The sequence below is a fragment of the Mirounga leonina genome, unplaced genomic scaffold (genome assembly GCF_011800145.1).
Source record: "Mirounga leonina isolate KUSES-001 unplaced genomic scaffold, KU_Mleo_1.0 Mir_168, whole genome shotgun sequence".
Classification (NCBI taxonomy): domain Eukaryota; kingdom Metazoa; phylum Chordata; class Mammalia; order Carnivora; family Phocidae; genus Mirounga; species Mirounga leonina.
Window position 1 is genome coordinate 50,107,365 of NW_023270426.1, and position 25,039 is coordinate 50,132,403.

The 25,039-nt window shown below is 43.1% G+C and overlaps 2 protein-coding genes across 8 annotated transcripts in view; one reads left to right on the top strand and one right to left on the bottom strand.

Annotated features, from left to right (window-relative positions):
- Nucleotides 1–20,232, bottom strand: part of DMGDH (dimethylglycine dehydrogenase) — a 69,382-nt gene extending 49,150 nt beyond the window's left edge. For both annotated transcript variants that reach the window (XM_035014721.1, XM_035014720.1), the window contains exons 1-5: nt 20,119–20,232; nt 19,044–19,218; nt 10,706–10,804; nt 8,629–8,793; nt 5,167–5,371 (exon numbers count right to left, since the gene is read on the bottom strand). In XM_035014721.1, coding sequence (XP_034870612.1) covers nt 5,167–5,371; nt 8,629–8,793; nt 10,706–10,804; nt 19,044–19,218; nt 20,119–20,219 — 745 coding nt within the window. In that variant the 5' untranslated portion in view covers nt 20,220–20,232. The remainder of the gene's footprint in view (nt 1–5,166; nt 5,372–8,628; nt 8,794–10,705; nt 10,805–19,043; nt 19,219–20,118) is intronic.
- A 46-nt stretch (nt 20,233–20,278) lies between these two features.
- The window catches only part of BHMT2 (betaine--homocysteine S-methyltransferase 2), a 14,910-nt gene continuing 10,149 nt past the window's right edge, over nt 20,279–25,039 (top strand). For all 6 annotated transcript variants that reach the window (XM_035014723.1, XM_035014726.1, XM_035014724.1 and 3 more), the window contains exon 1: nt 20,279–20,424. In XM_035014723.1, coding sequence (XP_034870614.1) covers nt 20,392–20,424 — 33 coding nt within the window. In that variant the 5' untranslated portion in view covers nt 20,279–20,391. The remainder of the gene's footprint in view (nt 20,425–25,039) is intronic.

Consider the following 25,039-nt stretch of genomic DNA (forward strand, 5'->3'; position numbering starts at 1 on the left):
CCACTGAGCTACACATTAGGTGGGTAGAATGAAGCAAATTTTTTAAAATTTATTTTAATTTTTTTTTAAGATTTTATTTATTTATTTGACAGAGAGAGAGACACACAGAGAGAGGGAACACAAGCAGGGGGAGTGGGAGAGGGAGAAGCAGGCTTCCTGCAGAGCAGAGAGCCCGATGTGGGGCTTGATCCCAGGACCCTGGGATCAGGACCTGAGCCTAAGGCAGAAGCTTAATCGACTGAGCCACCAAGGTGCCCATGAAGCAAATTTTAAAAGTTTCAGGTAGCAAAGGCAAGGTAGTCTATTTCATCCCAAGATGCTAGGAGTGTCTGAAACTGGTTTTCAGCTCTGCTTGCTCAAGAATAAGGTTACTACATTCTCGCTCCTGTAGGAACATCTACGTAGTAGTGTTTCTCGAAAGATGTTTTACAGACTATCTGGAGCAGACAACACAGCACCTGGAGTATCTATTTAAAATACAGCTCAGGGGCGCTCGGGTGGCTCAGCCGTTAAGCGTCTGCCTTCCGCTCGGGTCATGATCCCAGGGTCCTGGGATCGAGCCCTGCATCGGGCTCCCTGCTCCACGGGAAGCCTGCTTCTCCCTCTCCCACCCCCCCCGCTTGTGTTCCCTCTCTCGCTGTGTCTCTGTCGAATAAATGAAATCTTTAAAAAAAATAAAATACAGCTGAGAGACCCCAATCAGACCACTTCAGTTAGAATCTTTCTGAAGCCTGGGAAGCGGCCTATGGTGATTCTTATGCCCATTAGCTTGAGAACCAAATGTCCCAGCAGAATGGGTGCTGTATGACCAAAGAGCAAGTGAAAGGAGGTGGGTAATCTTAAAGCCTGTACCAAGAGGTTATAGTAAACTGATGCTAGTCTCCCCGGGATGGGGGGCGGGGGGAGAGGGCGCAGATAAGGCTTGCAAAGAAATAATTATAATCATAATTATTACACTTAATTTTTTAAAAAATATTTATTTATTTATTTATTGAGAGAGATAGTGATAGAGCATGAGAGGGGGGAGAGTCAGAGGGAGAAGCAGACTCCCCCCGTGAGCAGGGAGCCCGATGCGGGACTCGATCCCAGGACTCCAGGATCATGACCTGAGCCGAAGGCAGTTGCTTAACCAACTGAGCCACCCAGGTGCCCAAGATTTTATTTATTTATTTGAGACAGAATGAGAGAGAGAGAGAGAGCACATGAGAGGGGGGAGGGTCAGAGGGAGAAGCAGGCTCCCTGCCGAGCAGGGAGCCCGATGCGGGACTCGATCCCGGGACTCCAGGATCATGACCTGAGCCGAAGGCAGTCGCTTAACCAACTGAGCCACCCAGGCGCCCTACACTTAATTTTTTTAGTAATTTTTTATTATGTGGTACTGGTTCTGTTCTGTGTGCTCTACATTATTAGCTCATTTACTGATCATAACAACTTTTTGAGATAGGCACTATTATCTCCATTTTACAAAGGAGTAATTTGCCCAGGTCACAGGGTTGGCAATACATGTGGTTCCAGGCCGCAGAGCCCCACTGCCCTGGACTGTGCTGGAGACATATCGGCAAACACACATTTTTTCACTTTTAGACTTTCCTTTTCATGAATATCCTGAAGACTCAGCTGCCTTCTGTTACGACTTCATATAAAGAAACTCCTAGCAGGTTATGGTACAATTGAGTAGATAATAGTGGTATTTATATCTTTCCATTGGGGTCACATTTCCAAGTCTACATCCTGATTACTTTAATTAGATTTCAGAGCTGGTCTGAAGGCCTTGTCTGAATTTGTGAGACATCCTGGTCTCACTGAGTAACTCTGGGATACATTCCACCAGCCGCGCATTCTCAAATCATGTTAGCACAGTGCCTTCCGCTGATGGTTGCTTTATTCATAAATTTGATCTCTGTTAGCTTCAATTCTAGAAGCAGGCATGCCCATATCTTTGCCCTCAGTTACTGAGGCTTACCTTTTAGGGAGCTTTTATACTTTAAATAAACTTATTTTGAAAACAGACCTACAAATAATTAAATACACACCTCTCTACACCTACCACGGACTACAAATATGCAATCAGATTTCCTCCAGTAACTTCTACCCAGTAGAAGAGAAGAGATGGAGGAAGAAAAGAAAAAAACAAGATTATGGGCCAGAGATATGATCTGAATGAGATAAAGAATTGAACATTGAGACAGCATAGTTCTTCACATAGTTTTCAAGAAGGAGCTGCCTGGATTACCAAGAACCGAGGATGGGAAAGGGAGTAGATGCGGCTAGGCAAAAAGCTCCAGGAGCCTGCCCTAAAGGAAAAACTAACTTACAAAGTCTCCCTCAGTTTACAAATGTCTTAGCAATCTACAAGAACAAAGCATTCGATACTATCATCAATAACCTAGCTTCCAGAAGGAAATGTAGATACAGTTAAAGACTTTATAACCTGCAGCCCATCGACAGATACTTGAAGTGGGCAGAGTGTAATGTTCCTCCAGGAAGTTCCCCACTATCTTCATGTTAATGCCTTACTAGAGGGGTAACAACCTTAACTTGACAATGGTAAGGCCTCCAGTATCCTGTGAGTCTTCTTTAGCATATGAAAGTTCTTTTGGAAACCTCCCTTTTTCCTTACCTCCCCCAACCCCATAGTATATAATCAGCCACTGCTCACAACCCTGGGGCAGCAGCTCTTTCTGCCCACGGGTTCTGTCCCCATGCTTTAATAAACCACCATTCTGCACCCCCCCCCCCCCCCAAAAAAAAAAAAAAAACTCCAGGAGCAAAGGACAAAGAAGGACATCCTGGAGAACAATCCCAGGAATTCGGTTCCACATAGTGGCAAATGCAGGGCCACACCATCAACCTAATTCCCAGGATTTGTTTTCCCAGGCCAGCGCCATTTTCCAGGACCTCCTGCCATTGCCCTCCCCTCCTCCAATCACACCACAAGATTTCATAGCTGCATAGACAACTTCATCTGGTAACTTACTGTTTAGGTGAGATCTCCTTGAGAATTATTCAGTGATTCCTTATTCCTCACAGTAAAGAAAAAATTTATTACAGCAGTAATGAATTACGTAAATCAAAGCTTACCATTTTCGGAAAATGATAAATAAATGTGTTAAATAAGTTCTTCTATATGATTTCTCTAAGTATCAGTTGGGAGTGGTTGACTGACACACTATGTTGAGAGAAATAGTGGAGCATGCCCAAGCCCGTCAGAGATGAGTGCAGTGATCAATTAGCGATGTCTGCCGGGGTGCTGGTATGGAGGTCAGAGTGTGTTTGTTTAGTTTGTTTAGTTTGCTATCACTCTAAAAACGGTCCAATGTATTTAGGTAATAAATCTGTGAGACCATAAAGTTGCAAGATTAGAAAGAGTCCTTACTATATGGGGAAAAAAAGATGAATGATTAATCTTAGATCTTCTAACAGAATTTAGATCAGTGGTCACTACGGATGGTAATAGGTGGGTGGTCTCAGATAGAGATTGGGGGGGTGAAGGGTGAGGCTCAAAAACAAAGCAATGTTTTATGCCTTTGCTTTTATTTTTTAGTCCTTTTACATTACTGTGAATTTCAAATGATATTGAAGAAAGCATGAGATTTTTATGCTTTTCCAATGGGGGGCATGGATTAGAATAATTCAGAAATACTATTTTAAACTCTTAAATATTGAAGACATGACTTTTCTAGAACCACTGAGTGTTTTGTTAAAAAAAAAAAGATAACATCGATCAAAAGTTACAATTTAGAGGAAAGAACTTAAGGATCCCTGTTTCTGACCTGTCCTCAGGGCATATCATTTGACTTGATAAATAATGATTGTTTTCATTTTATAATTTGAGCAATGACTCAAAGAGCAGACCACAAGAAAATCAGCTACTGCCTCCTGCTTACTTTAGGTTTTAAATTAACCACTATGAACCACAGGTAAATACAAATTATTAGCCCAGTTTAGACTGCATAAGCATTTTCATTTGCACAAGAACTCACTTCTGTATGTGTGACAGTTGAAAATGACTTCACAGGTAAATGACCTGTTAGAAAGTGTATTAACTCAGGAGTCAAAAGACCCAGGTCCAAGTCCTGGTTCCAATATAACTGTGTCGCTTTGCCAACTAACATGACCTTTCCGGACCTTGGTCTCCACAGTGGAAAATGAGTGGCTTGTTAGATTATCTCAAATATCCCTTTTGACTTCACTACTCTGAGTCTAAGTTGTAACAGAGCAACATTAAAAAAAAAAGGGTTATGAAATATATTTAATAATGTTCTAAAAGGAAAAGGGTTAAACATATATATTTTTTAAGATCTTATTTATTTGAGAGAAAGAGCACATGCATGCAAGAGAGCATGAGCAGGGGGAGGGGCACAGGGAGAAGCAGACTTCCTATTGAGCAGGGCCCCGATGAGGGGCTTGATCCCAGGACCCTGGGATCATGACCTGAGCCGAAGGCAGACGCTTAACCAACTGAACCAGCCAGGCACCCCAGGGTTAAACATTTTTTGACTGGAGTCAACCAATCAGAAATGGATGAGAGAGAACACAAATGATTAGATCTTCCCCCAAAAGCAAACTGAGAACAAAAAGGATGCTCACAAATTTGCACATTAGACTTTATTAGTATAAAGAAAGAGTGAACGTAGAAGGGAAAAAGCAGCATCATGAACAAAACATGATCTGGAGTAGAAGAAAACAGGATGGAGAAGAACACCAACTTTCTGTGTGTGTAAACAAGGGAAGAGTGGCATCACACGCCAAAAGCAAAGTGATGGAGCTTAGAAACAGACAAAATGCTCATCTTGGGAACATTACAGTGTTTCCCAACAATGTGCCTAGTATAAAACATTACTCTATGGCCACATGTCTTATATCTTTGCCACTTGAAAAAACCCACTAATTTATTTATTTATTTATTTAAAATATTTTATTTATTTATTTGACAGAGACAAAGACAGCGAGAGCAGGAGCACAAGCAGCGGGAGTGGGAGAGGGAGAAGCAGGCAGCCTGATGCGGGGCTCGATCCCAGGACCTTGGGATCATGACCTGAGCCGAAGGCAGACGCTTAACAACTGAGCCACCCAGGCGCCCCGAAAAAACCCACTAATTTAAATATATATATATACATATATATACGTACACACACACATCATATTTGTATATATGATGCTTACCTGCAGTATTCACAATTCTTTTCGCTCTCATAGATCCCTCTGGCGTTTCAACATCCCACGTTCCATCTGACCTGGGTTTCAGAGAAGTCACCGGGGCGGGATATTTTAAAAGGGCACCATATTTCCTAGCCCCAGCAGCTAGGGCCATAGTTAGAGAGTAAGGATCAATGTGACCATCTCCAGGATTATATAGTCCAGCTAAAATCTAAATTAATCATAAAAGAGTCAATATTTAAACAAAACATACCCATTATTCAGTGTAACTATATCTGCCAGGAAATGTTTAGTAAAACTGGACTTTAAAAGTGCATCACGGCATCAGATTGATCAGTCTGTACTTCTTTTTCCTTGATCAAAGCTCAGGCAGAGGCAGGACTCACACTGAGTGTTAAGAAGACACCCTATTTGACAGAGGCTTGCAATTGTCTCCAACATCCATTCTCTCCCCTGCCCCCCATAGCAATGGAAACTGAATGTTTATTTAGACATATAGCCACTAGGAACAATTTCCAATAGTTGGCAGTTATAAGTTCCAACTGGTAGGTAGAAGTATTACTAAGTTTTGGTCAGTGAAATACAAATGAAAGTGTCATGTGGCAACTTTCATGAATAGTTTTTTAAAAACAATTGGCATGGGGCACCTGGGTGGTTCAGTCAGTTAAGTGTCTGACTCTTGATCTCAGCTGAGGTCTTGATCTCAGGGTCTTGAGTTCAAGCCCCAAGTTGGACTCCACACTGGGTGTGAAGCCTACTTAAAAAACAAAAGAAAACAAAACCACTGGCATGTGCCCATTGTCCCTTCTTTGTCCTTCCTCCCTCCTATTGTCTGGAATGCAGACATGATGGCCAGCCAGAGCTCTAGCTGCTGCCGTCTTGGAATAAGGACAGAGGAGTCACACCCTAGGAATGACAGAGCAATGATCTAGAAGGCAACTGGGTTCCTGAAATCTTCATGGAAAATAGCCACCATTCAAATCCTGGACTGCCTAAAGGAAAGAGAAACTTCTATCGTGTTTAAGCATTATCATTTTGGTTTCTGACATTTGCAGTCAGTCTAATACTAATCAATTATTTATATTTCATTGTTCAGTACTATTAACAAGTTCACATGTTAAGTGTATACAGGTGTCAGGAAAATGTATACTTGACTTAGTCATTCAACAACTAATGCTTGAATACCGATGTTGCACTAGGATTTCAGGCTAGGTACCAGGGGGAAACAAAGAAGAATGACAGTCTGATGAACCAAGTTGATAGAGGGAACACTGTGCAGTATTATAGTTAGGTCTCATTTATTCAATAGAAATCTACTGAGCACCCAATATGAACAAGGAGCTTTTGTCAAATGTCTTTTCTGCATCTATTGAAATGATCATGTGTTTTTGTCCTTTATTCATTCTATTAATGTGGCACATTAAACTGATTGATTTTCAGATGTTATTTTTTTAAGATTTTATTTATTTGTCAAAGAGAGAGAGAGAGAGAGAGACAGAAAGAGCACAAGCAGAGGGAGAAGCAGACTCTGCTGAGCAGGGAGCCAGACTCGGGGCTCGATCCCAGCACCCCGGGATCATGACCTGAGCCGAAAGCAGATGCTTAACTGAGTGAGCCACCTAGGCGCCCCAGATTTTCAGATGTTAAATCAACCCTGCATTCCTGGCATAAATTCCACTTGGTCATACTGCATTATCCTTTTTATATGTTGCTAAATTCAGTTTGCTAGTTAAGGATTTTTGCACCAATATTCACAAGGGATACCTGTCTCTCTTTTCTTGTGATGTCTTTGTCTGGTTTTGGTATCAGGGCAATACTGGCCTCATAGAATGAGTTGGGAAGTGTTCTCTTCTATTTTTGGAAAAGTTTGTGAAGGATTAGTGTTAATTCTTCTTTAAATGTCTGGTAGAATTTACCAGTGAAGCCACCTGGGCCCAGTCTTTTCTTTGTGGGCAGCTTTTGATTACTAATCCAATCTCTTGTTATAGTTTTAGTGCAAGAGACTTGTTTTGATTTTTTTTTTTTTAAGATTTTTTAAATTTATTTCTTTGACAGAGAGATAGCGAGAGCAGGAACACAAGCAGGGGAAGTGGGAGAGGGAGAAACAGGCTTCCCGCGGGGCAGGGAGCCCGATGCAGGGCTCGATCCCAGGACCCTGGGATCATGACCTGAGCCGAAGGCAGACGCTTAACGACTGAGCCACCCAGGCGCCCCGAGACTTGTTTTGATTTTAATGGATTTCATATTACTGTAGACTTCCAAATGTCATGTTGGTATTTTATAATGGATATGTCCTCATTGCAGTAATCCAGTATCTATTTGATTTGGCACCCTGCCCCCAGATCCAGAGACTACTCTTTCCACATATTTCCATTGCCTAATACCTTTGAGAAAACTCTGATGGTGAGAACTTCCAGCAAAGCATTCCAAGAGTGACATATAAACAGATAATAAGCATAACCTTACAGTGATGGAATTTCAGTGCAGACAATGCAACTCAAGTCTGCAACCACACACACAGAACTACAGAGAAGAGAAGGCCAGCAGCCTATAGACTCACGAGGGCAAACAACCCCAGCGCCCAGATCAATGATACAAGGTGCCTCCCCAGTTCAGTTCGGGTCCTAGGGAGGAACGTAAGCCCCTGCTTCTCTCACCAGCGCCATCTGGTGGCGTACTTGAGTAGTGTGCACAATGGAGTCTGGCTTCAAGTCTCTGCTCCATCTCTTTCTAGCGGATGAGCCTGAGTCCATTATGTAAACTATCTAACCTGTAATTTCCTGTGTAGCAATAATATATATTGTATAATATTATTGTGAAAATTAAATAGAATTATGTATATAAAGGGCCTAGCATAGTACCAGGTACGTAAATCTACGCTGTAATGTTGTATAGTGTTAGTCATGCTTATTATCCGAATGGGATTATTGCCTAGCCAAAAAGAAAAAAAAAAGACACTAAATTCCCAAGTGGATTTTCTCAGCCAAATTTGGTTAAAACTAGATCAATACCTGATATAGAGCCTGTTGGAAGTACAGTTAAGAGCTAAATGGTATTTGTGGAGCAACATAGAGTGGCCCTTCTAAATTTGATTTTGTAAAAAGTTTTAATAAGACAGCCTTTCTATATGCATATTTATCATACTAGGTAATTATTTTATCTGCAGTTCTCAAACAGAAGTTTATGTATGGAAACCCCTAGATCTGGGGACACAGTAATAGAAAGGTGTTGAAAATGCCTCCTCAGTCGTCACAGGTGGAAAACTAAGCTTTTTTCATATGCTTTTATATTTCATTTAGCATACATAATAGTACACCTTGTTACATGCCCAGATTCCAGCATTAATCATCTGATTTTGCCATTCCAAATGTGTGTGCAGTTTTTCTACCTTTAATAAACTTCTTAAAGTAACTTTTTCTAATCCTAATTCAAGTCCACAAATGGTGAAAATACCCTGAAGATAAATACCTTATTCATGTTGAGTAAAGGGAACATCTCTTGAATTTTTTCAGGCCCAATAATGTACTGTTCTGTCGCATGCCAGCCGGCTCGCGTCATCTGATATTTAAATTCATCGACCCTCACAGGAGTTGTGGCAATTCTGATACTACCAGGCTGATGGAATCCCACCACCTGTGACAATCATGCCAATAAAAACACATAAATAAATCATTATTTGGCATTCAAACATGGTTCTTCTTCAGCACAATGAAAATGCGAGTGTACAGAAGAGAGATTTACTCAGCAGTGCAAGAGATAACTATATAAAATCTTTGCATCTTACACAAAGACATTCACTCAGCAAATACTCACTCACCGGCTCCTCTGTGTCCAACACTCTGTAAGCCCCAGAGATGCTATTATAAACAAGAAGCAAAGAGTCTGCCTACATGGCACTTACAGTGTATGGGTGAAGGCAGACAGCTGAGAGCATAATTACAACAACATGGGACAGTGTTCATGTGAGAGGAAAAGAAAACCATGTGAAAACAAGAAAGACCAAGGATTTGAGGAAGGAATATAAAGAATCAGAATGTTGCAGTGATGAGCTGAAGCATGAATGGAAATACACATTTATTTGACATTTATTGAAGTCCTTCAGTTGGCCAAGCACTCAGTTAGGCGCTGGGTCACAGAGATAAAAGATGGATTCCTTGCCCTCAAGTTTCTCATAGTCCCTAGGAAGACCAACCAGTAAAGTAACTACCACAAAGAGAGAGAGAGAGAGAGAGAGAGAGAGAGAGAGATTTGTGTTATAAGAATGTTATATGTGTGGTGCCTGGTGGCTCAGCTGGTTAAGCGTCTGCCTTCAGCTCAGGTCATGATCCCAGAGACCTGGGATCGAGTCCCGCATCGGGCTCCCTGCTCAGCGGGGAGTCTGCTTCTCCCTCTCCCTCTGCCTGCCGCTCCCCCTGCTTGTGTGCTCACACTTTCTCTCTCTCTCTCTCTCTCTCAAATAAATAAATAAAATCTTTAAAAAAAATAATAATGTTATATGTTGTTAGAACCAAGAGACGTGCCCTCAGCCGGCCTGACTGGTGGATGGGGAAAGTCAAGGACAGCTTCTCAAAGGGGGTGACCTCAGGGAAGGGTGGAGGGTGAATACTGAGATGGGGTCTGAGAAGATGCTGTTTCAGGCAGAGAGCCCAGCACATTCCAGAAATATATGTAATTAAGAATAGTTGAAGCATATGCGCATGGCAAAGAGTGGCAAGAGAAAATGTTGGAAAGCAGGCAAGGCTCAGCTAAGGAAGACTCTCCTCCTTTGGCCTTTGGCCTACAAACTGTGGGGAGCCATTTGATAGTTTTAGGCAAGGAAAATAGCATGAAAAATTTAAGTAAACTCCCATCTTAGCCTATGGATAGTTTTTACCTGCCACTTTATTTTGAGAGCACTTATAAGTATGAAAAGAGATAAAAATAAAAATGAGGGGCTTTTAGTGAACTACTTTTCAAAACTGTGTAACAATCTGGCAGCCATTGCCCTCAGATCCTTTGTTGTTGTTTTTTTTTAATTTTTATTTATCTCAGAGAGAATGGGAGACAGAGAGCATGAGAGGGGGGAGGGTCAGAGGGAGAAGCAGGCTCCCTGCCGAGCAGGGAGCCCGATGCGGGACTCGATCCCGGGACTCCAGGATCATGACCTGAGCCGAAGGCAGTCGCCCAACCAACTGAGCCACCCAGGCGCCCACCCTCGATCCTTTGTAACCCAGTTGCTGAAAGTCTCTGATTTCTTGGTTTCTAGATATAGTAACTGACTGTGAAGATATTTTTGAAAGCTGCTTTTGTATCCTTTCCTTATTTAAAAAAAATCAAGAGTGGTTAATTACATGGGAAACATGCTCCAAGAAATCAAATGGCTCGTAAAGCAAACTTGGGATTCTTGCCTTAAATCGCCACCGGATTTCTCTACCACAAGAAACATTCCCCATGTCATTCATGTCACCAGACACAGCTTCAGTGATGACCTAGCAAAATTCTTCAGAAATCCTACATATTTCTGAGAAACTGACCTAAAAGACAATTTCAAGTTAAATGCATTTACCTGCCCAGTTTCTTCTTCCAACTTCTCATAAAGTTTGATGCTGGCATAATGTATCTTCTTCAAGTTTATTCCAGGATGAAAGTAGGTTGTTAAACCTGCCTTGAAAGCGGCAAGAAAAGAAAATACTAAATAAAAAAATAAGAACAATAACATTCTTGGGCGCCTGGGTGGCTCAGTTGGTTAAGCGACTGCCTTCGGCTCAGGTCATGATCCCAGAGTCCTGGAATCGAGTCCCGCATCGGGCTCCCTGCTCAGCGGGGAGTCTGCTTCTCCCTCTGACCCTCCCCCCCTCATGCTCTCTCTATCTCATTCTCTCTCTCGCAAATAAATAAAATCTTAAAAAAAATAATAATAACATTCTCTAAAATTTTTTCTTATTTGAGTAGAGATGACACACAATGTTACATTAGTTTCAGGTGTACAACATAGGGATTCAACAACTCTACATTATGCCATGCTCATCACAAGTGTATCTACCATCGGTCACCATATAACACATTACAGTGCCATTGACTATATTCCCTGTGCTGTATCTTTTATCCCCATCTCTTATTCCATTATCTGGAAGCTTGTATCTCTCACTCTCTTTTACCCTTTTTGCCTATCCCCCCACCCACTCCCCTCCTCTCTGGCAACCACCAGTTTGTTCTGTGTATTTATGGATCTGTTTCTACTTTGTTTATTCATTTGTTTTGTTTTCTAGATTCCACATATAAATGAAACCATATGTTATCTGTCTTTCTCCATCTGACTTACTTCACTTAGTATAATACCCTCCAGGTCCATCATGTTGTCACAAATGGCAAGATCTCATCCTTTTTTGTGGCTGCTTAAAATTCCATTGTCTAAATATACCACTCTTCTTTATCCATTTATCTGGGTTGCTTCCACATCTTGGCTATTGCAAATAATGCTGCGATAAACACAGGGATACATATATCTTTCCAAATTAGTGGGTTTTTTCCCTTTGGATAAATACCCAGGAGTGGAATTATTGGATCATATAATATTTCCATTGTTAATATTTTGAGGACCCTCCATACTGTTTTCTTTAGTGGCTGCACCAACTTACATTCCCTCCAACAGTGCACAAGGGTTCCTTTTCATCCACATCCTCGTCAACAACATTCTCTACTGAGAAGCACCAGCCATTCTTTTGGGATGAGAACACATCAGCTCCAGTTTGAGCACAGCTGGGCATAAGACTCATGGCAGAGTTATGAGAAGCAATTTGAACCATGTAGGTAATGTGAAGTCAGCCAATGAACGTATACTTTAAGTCCCTAAACGTCACTAAGGAAAGAGTGTTTGTAGGTTCATAAATGGGATGATTACGATGAGAGGTTTAGGAATGTATGCTGTTAGGAAGAATATGGGGGTGGGGGTGGCATACAGCATGGACCCAAACCAGCAAATCATGTGTTCCCATAAGGACAAGGAGCATGGACTAGCAAAATTTTCCTTGACCCAATCCCCACCATTCTCTTAAATGGAACAGCCCTCCTGTTCTCTTTCCTGAAATTCCCAAAATTCAAGAATTGGAAAATTCCTGAGAACTGGAGCCTGGCTAATTGGTGAACAGACTTTTGTTGAAGCTTAACCTGTCTGATGAATACATAGATTGTAACCCACAAATATGTGCTGAATAAACACTTATTACTCTCACACACAAAAAAATATCTAAATAGTAGCATGCCAAAACCCCTTTTACTAACTCTGGCAGATGCAATGTAGTATCCAAAAAAAAGAATTCTAAGCAATTATATGAAGCAGCTTCTCTAAATTAAGTATCTGGGGCCCCATTTTGCAGCTACTTTATTCTGGAAAGCTCATCAGAACACAATCTGTTCAAAATAAAATCTGTTTGGGAGGATTTATAAGGTTCTTCTATGATAGTGGTAGGTATTCGGTTCTCCTGAACTCAAAAGCACCCCATTTAAAGTTCATCAGTCATCCTTTATGGACCAGAACCCTAGGGCTTCTATCAAGTACTTGTTCAAGCATTTGGACACATGCACAGCCTTTTTTTTGAAAAATCCTGGCAGGTCTTAGAGATGCTCTCAGAGCGAAGCCCCATTCTAATGGAAGTGCCAGTCAGGCTCTTTCACTTTCAAATATCCCACTTTCCTCTACAAGCTTAGTATCTAGTGTGCAGATGAGCTTTTCTAGATCAATAATGGAGAATCCCTAGCCTTCAGGTGTCTGCGTGATATGCATTCCATATATCTCCTCTCAGTTGAAAAAAAAATAACATTCACAAGCCCTGGTAGGGTTCCATTCACCATTTACTCAAGATCTCTGAGCTTAACCTGGGGTAAATCAGACCACCAGAAAATTGTATATCTACACTATATCAATCCTCTTCCCTTCCCCAGAAAGCTATTTTCATAGAATTATGAATGAATAATCTTTCATATGAAAAAGTCACATGGGCTCATTTTTGTAAAATTGTTATTCAAGACATTTAGCCCAATGAACTTTGTTTAGGGAACACTGTGTTTCTATTCTGGGCTTCAGCAAGGATATATTAAATGGGAATTTTGAAGGAGAAAACATTGTTCTTTTTTTTTTAAGATTTTATTTATTTATTTGACAGAGAGAGAGCAAGCACAAGTGGGGGAGTGGCAGAGGGAGGGACAAGCAGACACCCTGCTGAGCCAGGAGCTGATGCAGGACTCTATCCCAGGACCTTGAGATCATGACCTGAGCTGAAGTCAGATGCTTAAACCGACTAAGCCACTCAGGTGCCCTGAAAACATTGTTCTTATCCTTCAAGATTTTGTATTCTGACTGAAGTCATGAAACTTTCATATATGAAACAGTGAAATCAAGAGCATATGATTCAGTGCCAAAGCATTTAGAGAAAAACATAAGAACTAAGAGAAAAAGCGCCTGGATGGCTCAGTCAGTTAAGCCTCCAACTCTTAATTTCAGCTCAGGTCATGATCTCAGGATCATGGGATCAAGCCCCAAGTCAGGCTCCACACTCAGCATGGAATCTTCTTTCTCTCTTGCTCTCTAGCTCTCTCTCCCCCTCTGCGCCTTCCCCCATCTAAAATAAGTAAATAGGGGAGCCTGGGTGGCTCAGTCGGTTAAGCGTCTGCCTTCGGCTCCGGTCATGGTCCCGGGGTCCTGGGATCGGGCCCCGCATCGGGCTTCCTGCTCCGCGGGGGGCCTGCTTCTCCCTCTCCCACTCTCCCTGCTTGTGTTCCCTCTCTCGCTGTGTCTCTCTCTGTCAAATAAATAAATAAAAATATTAAAAAAAAAAAAACATAAAATAAGTAAATAAATCTTTTTTAAAAAATATGAACTAAGGGGTGCCTGGGTGGCTCAGTCGTTAAGTGTCTGCCTGGGGCTCAGGTCATGATCTCAGGGTCCTGGGATCAAGCCCCACATCCGGCTCCCTGCTCCGCGGGAAGCCTGCTTCTCCCTCTCCCACTCCCCCTGCTTGTGTTCCCTCTCTCACTGTCTCTCTGTCAAAAAAATAAATAAAAATCTTAAAAAAAAAAAAAGAACTAAGAGAAGATGCTAGAATGATCACAAGTCTATAAGGAGGACAGGAAGGGGCCTAACTTTGATTTGAGGACAGAAAATTGTTATAGTCAGAAGAAAAATAAAAGAGAAAAGATGAAACAGAGACAAGATAATCACTGAGAACTATAACTCTCTGAATAAAATTAGAATTATGAATCCTTGTTGATTAAATAAATAAATAAATAAATAAATAAATACACAAACAGGGAGAAGAAAAAGCTCTTCCTTACAGTAAGCTAACAATGAATGAGCAGGGATGATGGCATTAGAGAAATCATCCATTGTCACTAAAGCTAGTGATGCTCTATCTCTTTAATAATCCTGCCCTCTCTTTCATGAGCCTCTACAACCTCAAAAAGCCCAGTGACTGACCTCAAGCCATCATATAACCCAGACACTCCATGCACTGGCATCCAATAAAAAAATTTAAGCATACCCACTAAAATATGTGGATTTCTTTGTTCTCACACGATATAAGAATATGTATTACTATAGTAACAGAGATCATAAAACATACAAAAACAACTTGAAATGAATTAAATATTTAAAAATTTTTTATTTTGTTTATTGTGTAGAAAAGCTTTTGAATTTTTAAAATTTACTTAGTAAAAAAGCTTTTGAGCTTTTAAAGTTTATTATATGGAAAACTTTTGAATAGTCAACTGATTTGTTAATATTTTAGCAAAGCTATGTAAGTAACATGCTTTATTACTGAAATATGTATAGGATTAGCTATGGTAAAACAGCAACTTGAAGGCCTAATCCCAGGTTTGTTTTATTTTGAGACTGGTTCAAATGGCTATGCTAGCTGGGGAAGCTAGTTGTCAATGATACAAAGGTCTGAGTGGGAGAAGGGCACTTTCTTGGCTGTACTCTGTGCATCGTGACCCCACTTCCTCCCACCCAATCATCGCCTACACAAACATTTCTGTTGAAACTTGACTATTCATGTTTCATGTTCCCTTGTCCAGCAGTTGTTGTTATAAGCTAACTGGAAGTTACTGCATTTTTATATTTTATTTTATTTTACTTTTTTAAAGATTTTATTTATTTATTTGAGAGAGAGAGAATGAGAGAGAGAGAGAGCATGAGGGGGGGAGGGTCAGAGGGAGAAGAAGACTCCTCGCTGAGCAAGGAGCCCAATGCAGGACTCGATCCCGGGACTCCAGGATCATGATCTGAGCCGAAGGCTTAACCAACTGAGCCATCCAGGCGCCCTGCATTTTTATATTTTAAATAAATGGGTACAAATCGCACTGACACTCATCATTTGGAAAAATTTCAGATGGGTTAAAAAGTTTATCTCCTGTGTGTATATATATATATATATATATATATATATGAGTTTTTCTAGATGATGCATATCATTTTGGCCAGAAAATCTAATAATGATGCCAACATTTCCAAACTTCCCTTTTCAAAATGCTCTCTTCCCAACAGGACTATTTTGCAAAAAGCAGTTATTTCTCACTTGTAATATCATCTTTACTTTGAAAGGATAGATTGCATTCATTTTTTTTCATGTGTATCTGCTATGTGGAAATGACTGGCAGCCATTTGCATCACTACAAAGGTCACTAAATTTAGGACACTTGTCTTTTTGTAAAAGAAAAATTTGGTTTCACAACCCTTTAAATTATTGTATGAGATATGGTACAACATTTTCAAGTTCATTCCCTCTCCCTTTCATCACAAATTGTATTATTTAAAGCCCTGTTTCTATAAAATTCATCACGACAATGACACTCTATAGCATGTGATCTGCATTATGTCATGGTAGACTAAAGAAAAAGAAAGGATGGGGCTGCTTCCTTTGTGGTGTGCCAACCTTTCTTTTAGTCAACCTTGGAATCATACCCAGTATGTCACCCACATCACGAATGAAGGCTATTTATAAGGACCAGTAAAGTTTCTTTGTTACATTTTTAGATGAAAATGAACAGAAAGTTCTAATATTGTTTTCCTACACCCCAAATGGATCATTGTGCATCTTTAGCTCTTTAGTCCTCAGTTCTCCAGAACATTCACTTTGGCACCATCCCCAGGGGCTGCGTCTCCTGGGGGCCCCATGCTCCAAAGCTGCTTCTCACTCCATCCTCTTCCCTTTCCCTCCATCCTACATGAAATGGTCTAAATCAGTAGTAGTGGCACCTGCTGACAAAGCAGTCTTGTTAAAATATAGCAAAGCCTCAGGATTTGGGGATTTGTGACTCCATTTTTAATATTCATTTTGCAAGCTGTGCCTTCCTCCTTAAGTACTTGATTCCTGCACTTTACAGATATGTTTAACCTTGAGCACATGTTCTAGTTCAGTGAGACTGCCTGGATTTTTGTAGTCTGCCCCTTTAGCTGGCTCCCCGGCCTTCCACATTTTCAAATCTGCTCCAAATACTTCTCTGCATTAAAAATTCCAAATATATGGAACTTCTTCAGGTTGTTTTTTCCTTTATTCCCAGGGGGTCAAATAATCTGGCTCCTGATGCCCGAGTCCATCTTGAGCTCTCACTGCCTGGGTCTCTTTTTGTAAACTGTATAGCATAATACCTTGTGCACAATGCAGGAGCATGCCTTTCCCACTCACTCTGGAATCTCTCTGGTTAAGGGGAAATTATTTTGCACGGTTAACATTTAACAAGAAGCTATCATCTTAAGAACTTTGCCCACTTTTCTTGAAAAAACTTAGATTAAGAGTATGTCGCTTTTTTGTTTTTTCATTCATGGGATGTCTAAGAAGTAATAATGCAGGGAATCCAGTAATCTATTCTAAAATATAGGCTACATCAAATCAATCAAATATAAATGAGCAAATCCGTAATTAAAATATTAAAACGCATGCCCTCCTCAACAACCGGGAAGTATTAAAAGGGTGTAAGCCTCCCTCTCAGGATATCTCCACTTGCCTAAATGTCCCCCTGCCTACATGCCCTTACCTGGACAGCCTCACCACACCCTCGCTCACTTCTTCCTGGTCTCTGCTGAGGCGTCATCTCCTCAAAGTAGCTTCCTGACTCCTCCGTCCCGTCGTTCTCCATCCCCTTACCCCACCTTACTCTTCTTCCCGGCACTGATTACTCTCAAGCATTGCTTGTGTGTTCTCTGTCTGCCACACCAGAATGTGGCTCTGTGAAGGCAGGCACTTAGTTTTTCCCTGTTGTGTCCCCACCTCTTAGAACAGGGCTGGCCTGACCCAATATAGGCTTTCAGTGAATACTGTTGAAAGGGTGAGCGAATGTCCACTAAGGAGAAGTTACAGGAGGGCTACAAGAGAAATGCAGGCTTCCTTCCATGTGATAACATGAAGCCTACCTAGAAAGTCTAGTTCAGGGAGGGGAGAAGAGCCAGGAGCGTTGGCGGCTTCTCAGACCCCTCTCTCCAGGTAGGAGGAAGCGAGTTGAAGGACAACTGTGGAAACAACAGTCAGTTGCCTGTAAGGGCTCTGAAAAGACCCTGAGGGAGGACCAGGTGCCCGCACCTCCCGCTCAGACTGAGGGACGAGGGGACTGGAGGGAAAGGAGACAGGGGAAAGGAGCTGGGCTTGGTGTGACTTTTCGAGAAGCCTCCATCCAGTCGGTAGGGTCTGACTATGAGACTACCAGAACACTGGGCCCAACTGGGCTTACATGTGGGCTGCACTCTCCCCCAGTCTCAACAGGAAACAGGCAGCCCTTTCAGTGCTTGGGACCCCCAAACCTAGAGCAGGTTCGAGATTCAGAAGTCCCTAAAAAGCAGGGTTCCCTCTTGTGTCAGCAGAGGAAAACTAGAGACAGAAAGGAATGACGAGCAGCAGCTAACACTGCCCAACTCTTTCTCCAAAAGAAATTTGTGCCAACAGTCACAAAAACTTCCTCTCCCATCCTTAGCTGACTTCAGAGATCACTGGGATGGCATACTGGTATGAGAGCAGTGCCAACCCCTTCATTTACCTGAGCAACTTTCCATTTCAGCCCAGTTACTGTGTAGCACGGGAATAATTATGTGTATCATTAAATACGTCCAATTGACTCGGCTGTGTGTCTATTTGGCACAACACGAAAGCAGGGTCCCATGTTCCCAGCCCTCGTGGTCCTCAGCCTCACGAAGCCAACCTGTCGACTCACAGTGAGGAATTAAAATCATACATAAAAACAAAAGGACCACAAAACCCAGGTGAGGGGAGTTTAGGGAAAGGTCTCCGGCTATGTTTGAGATCAGCCAGCCAGGATCCTTCCACAAAAAATGCTAACATTTGCTAAACATTTACCATGTGTTTAATAACTTTACACATATTAACTCAACCTTCGTCACAACCCTACTGGGTAGGTGCTGTTGATATTCCCGAAGCAAGATGTAAGTAAGGTGGGCACCTGGGTGGCTCAGTTGGTTAAGCCACTGCCTTCGGCTCAAGTCATGATCCTGGAGTCCCTGGATCGAGTCCCGCATCGGGCTTCCTGCTCGGCAGGGAGTCTGCTTCGTCCTCTGACCCTATCCCCTCTCGTCTGTGCTCTCTCTCTCAAATAAATAAATAAAATCTTAAAAAAAAAAAAAAAAAGATGTAAGTAAGGAAACAAGTAATTGGCCGCAAGTCGGCTGGGTAGAAAATGGCAGAGCCAGGGCTGAATCCAGAAGCCACACGTCCAAGATAAAGACATTATAAATGTTGATCCTGTCCTAGAAGTACACCAACTAAATTGTAACTGCACCTTCCACCACTATTGAAAGGAAACTCACTCTAAAGAGCTCGAAGTAGGGAGTTGTAAGGGGAAGAAAAGTGATTGCACTGGTGCACAGTTCAGTGTGTGGGATGGTTTCGAGGTGCTTTTCTTACTGCGTGCCAGGTAGATCCAGCAGTGAGCTCGGATTTTTCCAGGAGGACCACATCTTTCATCCCCGCTTTGGCGAGGTGATAAGCCAGACTCACACCAACGCAGCCGCCTCCAATGATCACAGTTTCTGCTCTGTCTTTCCATCTTGTTTCTGCAGATAAGGGTGGGTTTTCTTCTCTGGAAGACAATTTTTGTTAACGGTAGTTTTACTAAGCTGTGGTAGCTATAGTTTTTCTGACTAATGTGTTTCTCCTGGTTTCTGTAATATCTTAACAGTGCCTGGGAGGTTGGCATAGTGCTGCTTTAATCATTTGGGGCATCTAAACCCTGACTGATGCAACCTGGTTAGGGAAGGGAGGAGGAGGCATGTGAGCCCTAGTCCATATAATTCTGGTCCATTGTAGATAACTAACAGAACTAAAGAATTGAACAGGACTTCTTTTTTTTTTAATTTCCAAAGGATCTAGAGAATAATTTTTCTCAGTCTACTTAAAGAACACACTTATTTTATCCCATGGAAAACCATAATCATCGTGAAGTCTAGCTTCTATAAACCTTGGATCATCCCCTCCATCCAACGCGTCCCAGGCTGAAGAGAGCCAGATGGAGTAAAATGCATTTCCTCACTTAATTTCCTCACCGCATAGTCTTCTCTCATTTTATAATTATTGCTCAGTGGTTTAATATATTTATTTGCATGACTTTCTTCCTAGCTGGATCGTGAGCTTCTCCAGGATGCATCGTAAAAAGCAAGATGTCAGCAAGGCAAAGAGGAACATACATACACCCCTGTTTGCTTACACACAGACAATCTCGGGGAAAAATACAGAAGACACTGTTAACACTTGACTGGGGAAAAATACGGGGGTAGGAATGGCTTCGCACTGGGAGCCCTCTGACACTATTTCACTTTGTACGTGCGTGCATGTGAAAAAACACACAGAAATCTAGAAGAAATCCAAATGCCCATCTCTCGGAGGCCAAAGTGCCCCTGGCCCGGCACACCGCCTCAGGCCCTGGCTCCCGTCCCGGCAGCCGCCCAGCCGTAAGCCTCTGCGCGGGCCGGACCCCACTTACCCTTGGCGGCCGCAGGCTGAGCGCGGGCGGCCCGGGGAGCCCCGCAGCGGGAGGCTCGGCGGCGGAAGGCCCCGCAGCCGCTGTGCGCCCGCGCGGAGCATGGCCAGGCCTGGGAGGCCGAGGGCGCGGGCGCGGGCACCTGCTCCGGGCCAGCCCACGCCCTGGGGCGGCGGGGCAGGCGGCTCCGCGGAGCGGGGGACCCTCCCCCGGGCGAGGGGCGGGCTCGAGGGCTGGCGCGCTCTCCCGGACCGGCGCCCACACGGTCGCGGCGCGATGGCACAGGTCGGAGGCCCCGGGGCCAAAAAGGTGAGTTTCCGCGCGTCCGCGAGGTATTTAGCCCCGCGGGCCGCGGGGCTCCCAGGGCCTGGAGTTCAAACCCCACTTCAGCCGTTGGCCGAGCTCTGCGACCTCGGCCGGGCACCCGGACGGCTCTGCGCCTCGGTTTCCGCGGCCGCCAGGGGCCCGGGATGACAATACCACCTTGGCGACAGGGTTAGATAACAATCTCGGGTAACATTTATGGAGCCCTGACCCAGTGCCCCGAGCTGCGCAGACTGCTTTACGCAAATTATCTCACTTTCATGATTATTCCCACTTTTCAGGTGAGGAAGCTGAGGCCCAGAGAGTCAGGCAACTAGCTCAAGGTCACCCATTCTAGGCCACGGTGAAGCGGGGATTTGAAGTCTAGCTTCGGATTCCGGGGCCATGCTCACATTTCTACCGTTAACCCACAGACGCCGTCAGGTCTTCGGCTCAACTGGCCCCAGAGCTCGGTTCCCTCAGGTTTTGGGAAGAGGGGCAGCCTGGCCCTGCAAGCGGTGGGCTGGCCTGAAACCAGCCCTGGTGCAGACCCTCCCCGACCCGAGGCTGTGGAGAAGGGGTGGATAGGGGAGTGCGCAGGTCTGAGGGGTGCGCAGGGTGGGGTGGAGCGGCTCAGCCTCCTCTCATCAGTCAGACAGGTCTCCCTGGCTCCTTCTCTAAGCTTCGTTCCCCATCTACTCACCAACTGTGAGCCTTGTCACCCCCCTCCCCCGCCCCGTTTCTCTGCTGGGTGTGTGCTTGTGAGGAGAAGGGGTGACAAAACAAAATTAGGAAAGGCATGAACTTGGTCGCAGGACATCTCCAGGATCCCTCAAAGCAACCCACCTGTGCCCCGAAATTCAGAGAGGGTGGGGAAGGGAGATGCTATATAGACATGGAAATGTGCACCACTGATCTATTGATACTAAAAAGTTAGGAACAACCAAGATGCCCAACGGTGGTGGGCTCCTTAAATAAAGGTACACCCACTTAATAAGTTATTAGGCACCGATTAAGAAGCTAAGTATGGGACAAGCAAACTGCTCTGGCAATGTTACCTTATAAAAGGAGTTATACTATGTCATGGACAGATCTCAGCTATGTAAAAATATTTATATATGCAGTGTAAGGAAGGAAATAATAACGGTAATAATTACATAAGATGTACAATATGGATTTAACAACAAAAAAATTTTTGGATATGTCTTTCTGATTATAAGAGTAAAATATGGGCATTGAAGAAAATGAGCTTAATAAAAACATAAAGCCACTGTGCTGATTTCTTCCTCTAAACTTTCTGTAATACTGTGTTCACCGTTAGCTCATTTTTAAAAAGGTTTTTAAAATAGGCTGTCCCTGTCCAGTTTCTTCCCAGCAGCCTCTGCTCTTGCAACACCAAGATTATCATATGATAACCCATGCTAATGTGTACCTGAGAGTTAAAATGTTAGTGGGAAACAGCTAATCTCACCTCTCCTGCCAGCTAACAGGTACATCTTAAGAATTCATTGAATTGCCGCAGGGGATAACTCCAGTAGCCTCATAAATCCACAAGGGCAGTCCTGGCGGCAGCTTCAGGCAGAATGGATGTCTGGCAGACTCCGGCCAGAGGGTGAAGTTGGTCTGCGCCTCTGTGTATGAATAGAGGCGCCCGGAAGCCAGACCTTAAATCCAGAAGTCTAGATACTGAGATCTGCAAAAAGGAGCATAAATGACTCTCGGAGCTCACTACCAGCTCCAAGGCAGATTCACTGCCACACTGAAAGGGAGAATGGAATGAAAATATAAATGTACTGCAAATTAATTTACAGTGATCTGTATTTTCCAGTTCTCTCTCATCCTAGAGCTGTCTTTAGATCATCCTGGGGTAGTAATTAATTGAGGTGGTAAGTAAAGCAGTGAAGGAGGGGCTGATAAATGCTCTGAATTCAAATCCTGATGATGGAGTTATTTTGCTAAGGTCTGTTTAGAAAACTGGCAAAATTTAAAATTTTGGACAAACATCTAGGTAACAGATCAAAATGTCTTAACTTTACTTGCTATCATGAAGATACAATCAAAATAAGCCCTATAATTTTCTTAAAACCCTAGCTACTAGCTAAAGAGTCATTTGTCACCTGAGCCTCAAGCATTGTAAAGCCAAACAGAGGAGACAAGCAGGTAACCAGATAGCTCAGTACAAGTGACAGATGCAGGAATGGACGGTGTTTGGCCTTAGGCAGAATACAAAGGAGGATGTAATCCCAAACAAGAGTGGGTCAGGCAAGACTTCACTCTGCGGCAATGGAAGATATGCCGGGGTGGGCTGGGGCGAACTGGAGGCCATTTCAACAATCCAGGGGCAGTGAGGAAGGGTGGGGGACATTCCTGAGAAGTGTTAAAAGATACACTTGTCATAACCCTGGGACAGATTGGATGTAGGAGGTGAGATACTATCCTATAACACCCCGACTGTATGCCAGTGTTTTTCCCCTCTAAAACTAAATCTGATTCTTAACATGGTTGAGTTAATTGAAGTGCTAGATTTTCAAGACAACATTTTATGCGAATGACTATACCTCTGATTCTCTCTTCTATAGTCCTCTGCAGCATTTATTTATCACATGTGTTGTGATGACTTGTTGACCCACCGGCCTTCTCCAAGGTGGCCAGACTTTGGGTTTCTTGAGGGCAGGGACCTCGTCTTATTCCAATGTTTATCCCTCTTGCCTAGAACTGTACCTGGCAGGTGGAAAGGTCTCGTGAGAGTTTAAAGTTGAAGTCCTTTTTATGTTTCAAAAGTACAAAATTAAAAGGGCAAATTGCATTGTATGGAGGGAATAGAGGAAAAGGTGAGAATCATAATATATATTAATATTTCTTCTACATTCAGCTAAAATTCATTTTTAGATATAAAGTACGGAAAAATAACGAGAGTCGGGAGCCCTCTTGGTCAAAACAGTGTCTATGGCTAACCCAGCTAACACAGCTGGTCTCCATTCCACTTCCAAATACCAGAGACGTTGTAGATACGGTGCCCTCCAGTACAAGCCCTTCTAATGTACCTTCCTGGACTGCAGACTGGTTAGAAGGAGCAACTAGATGCTTTTCTCCCCCACTCATGCATTGCTCTGTGTCCAGCTGTGGACAGCGCTGAAATGAACTGGCCTTGATTTTCAATAAAAGGTTATGTCTTTAACTAAGGCCATCTATAAAAGAGGAATGGGGATTGCCATGGGAGTGTTTCCAGTTTCTTCTTTTTTTTTTAAGATTTTCTTTATTTAACAGAGAGAAAGAGCACAAGCAGGGGGAGTGGCAGGCAGAGGCAGAGAGAGAAGCAGGCTCCCCGCTGAGAGGGAGCCTGATGTGGGACTCGATCCCAGGACCCTGGGATCATGACCTGAGCCGAAGGCAGTCGCTTAACCAACTGAGCCACCCAGGCGCCCGCAGTTTCTTTATAGGACGGTCAGCAAAGCTCTCCGTGAAAAGATGACCCTTGACCAAAGTCCTGAAGGAAGTGAGAGGGTGACCCAAGCAGGTATGCAGGGGTAGGCATGTTTTAGACAATGGAAACCGTAAGTCCTTGGAGAACTGCTCTGGATACAACCTTTTATTCAAGTATGGCTGGGCTGAATAGAGAAGTGGGACTAGAAAGAGACTAGTTTAGGAATTTAGAAGATCTGAAGTCTGCTTGTTTACTTACTTAGCTCTGTGATGTTGGACAAGTCACTTAGCCTCTCTGAACGTCCGTTTCCTCATTTATAAGATGGGAATAAAAACCGTCCACCCTGCCTAGCTTACAGAGTTGTCCGGAGTACCAAATGAAAACATGCATGTGAATATGTGAACGTGAACATCTGGAAAATCTAGGGCATCATTATGAAACTGTGTGTCCTTTAGGATTGTGTATAGTGGTTTACACAAAAAAGAGGCTATTTTTTTTTTCACTTAACATGAGGTCTTGCAATCCATGGCTGCTACAACTACTCAAAGTTGTTATTAAAACACACGCACACACACACACACACACACACACACACCCCGCTGCTAGTTACACCAGCTGTTAGTCAGCTTTCAGTCCTGATTGCTATACCTCCAGGACTTATGGGGACATTCCAGAGAGGAAGGAGAAAAAAAATGCCCAGATGGAAGGGAGTGCCCATCTATATCAGGAAAGCAGAACTTTTCCGGAAATCTTTAACTGACTTCCACCTATGTCTCATTGGCCAGCACCGTGTCATATGGCCACCCCCAGGAGCAAGGGAGCCCAAGGATTTGTTTTAACTTGGGGACATTGTCTCCCGAAATGAAATACATTAACAACTATCATGGCATCAGCACTTTCACTATAATTTGACTCAGATTAAATGTTATTTGAGAAAAAATACTCACAGCACTTTGCACAAAATGAATACCTGGAGTGTCCAAGAAGTAGAATATACTCAATCTTTCTGAAATATTATTAGACTTTGAGGATTTTAACAGAACTGGAGCTATAAGAACATAATACCACCTTTCCTAAAATTGGAAACTGCTTTTAGAAAAAAAAGAAAGGGCGCCTGGGTGGCTCAGATGGTTAAGCGTCTGCCTTCGGCTCAGGTCACGATCCCAGGGTCCTGGGATCGAGTCCCGCATCGGGCTC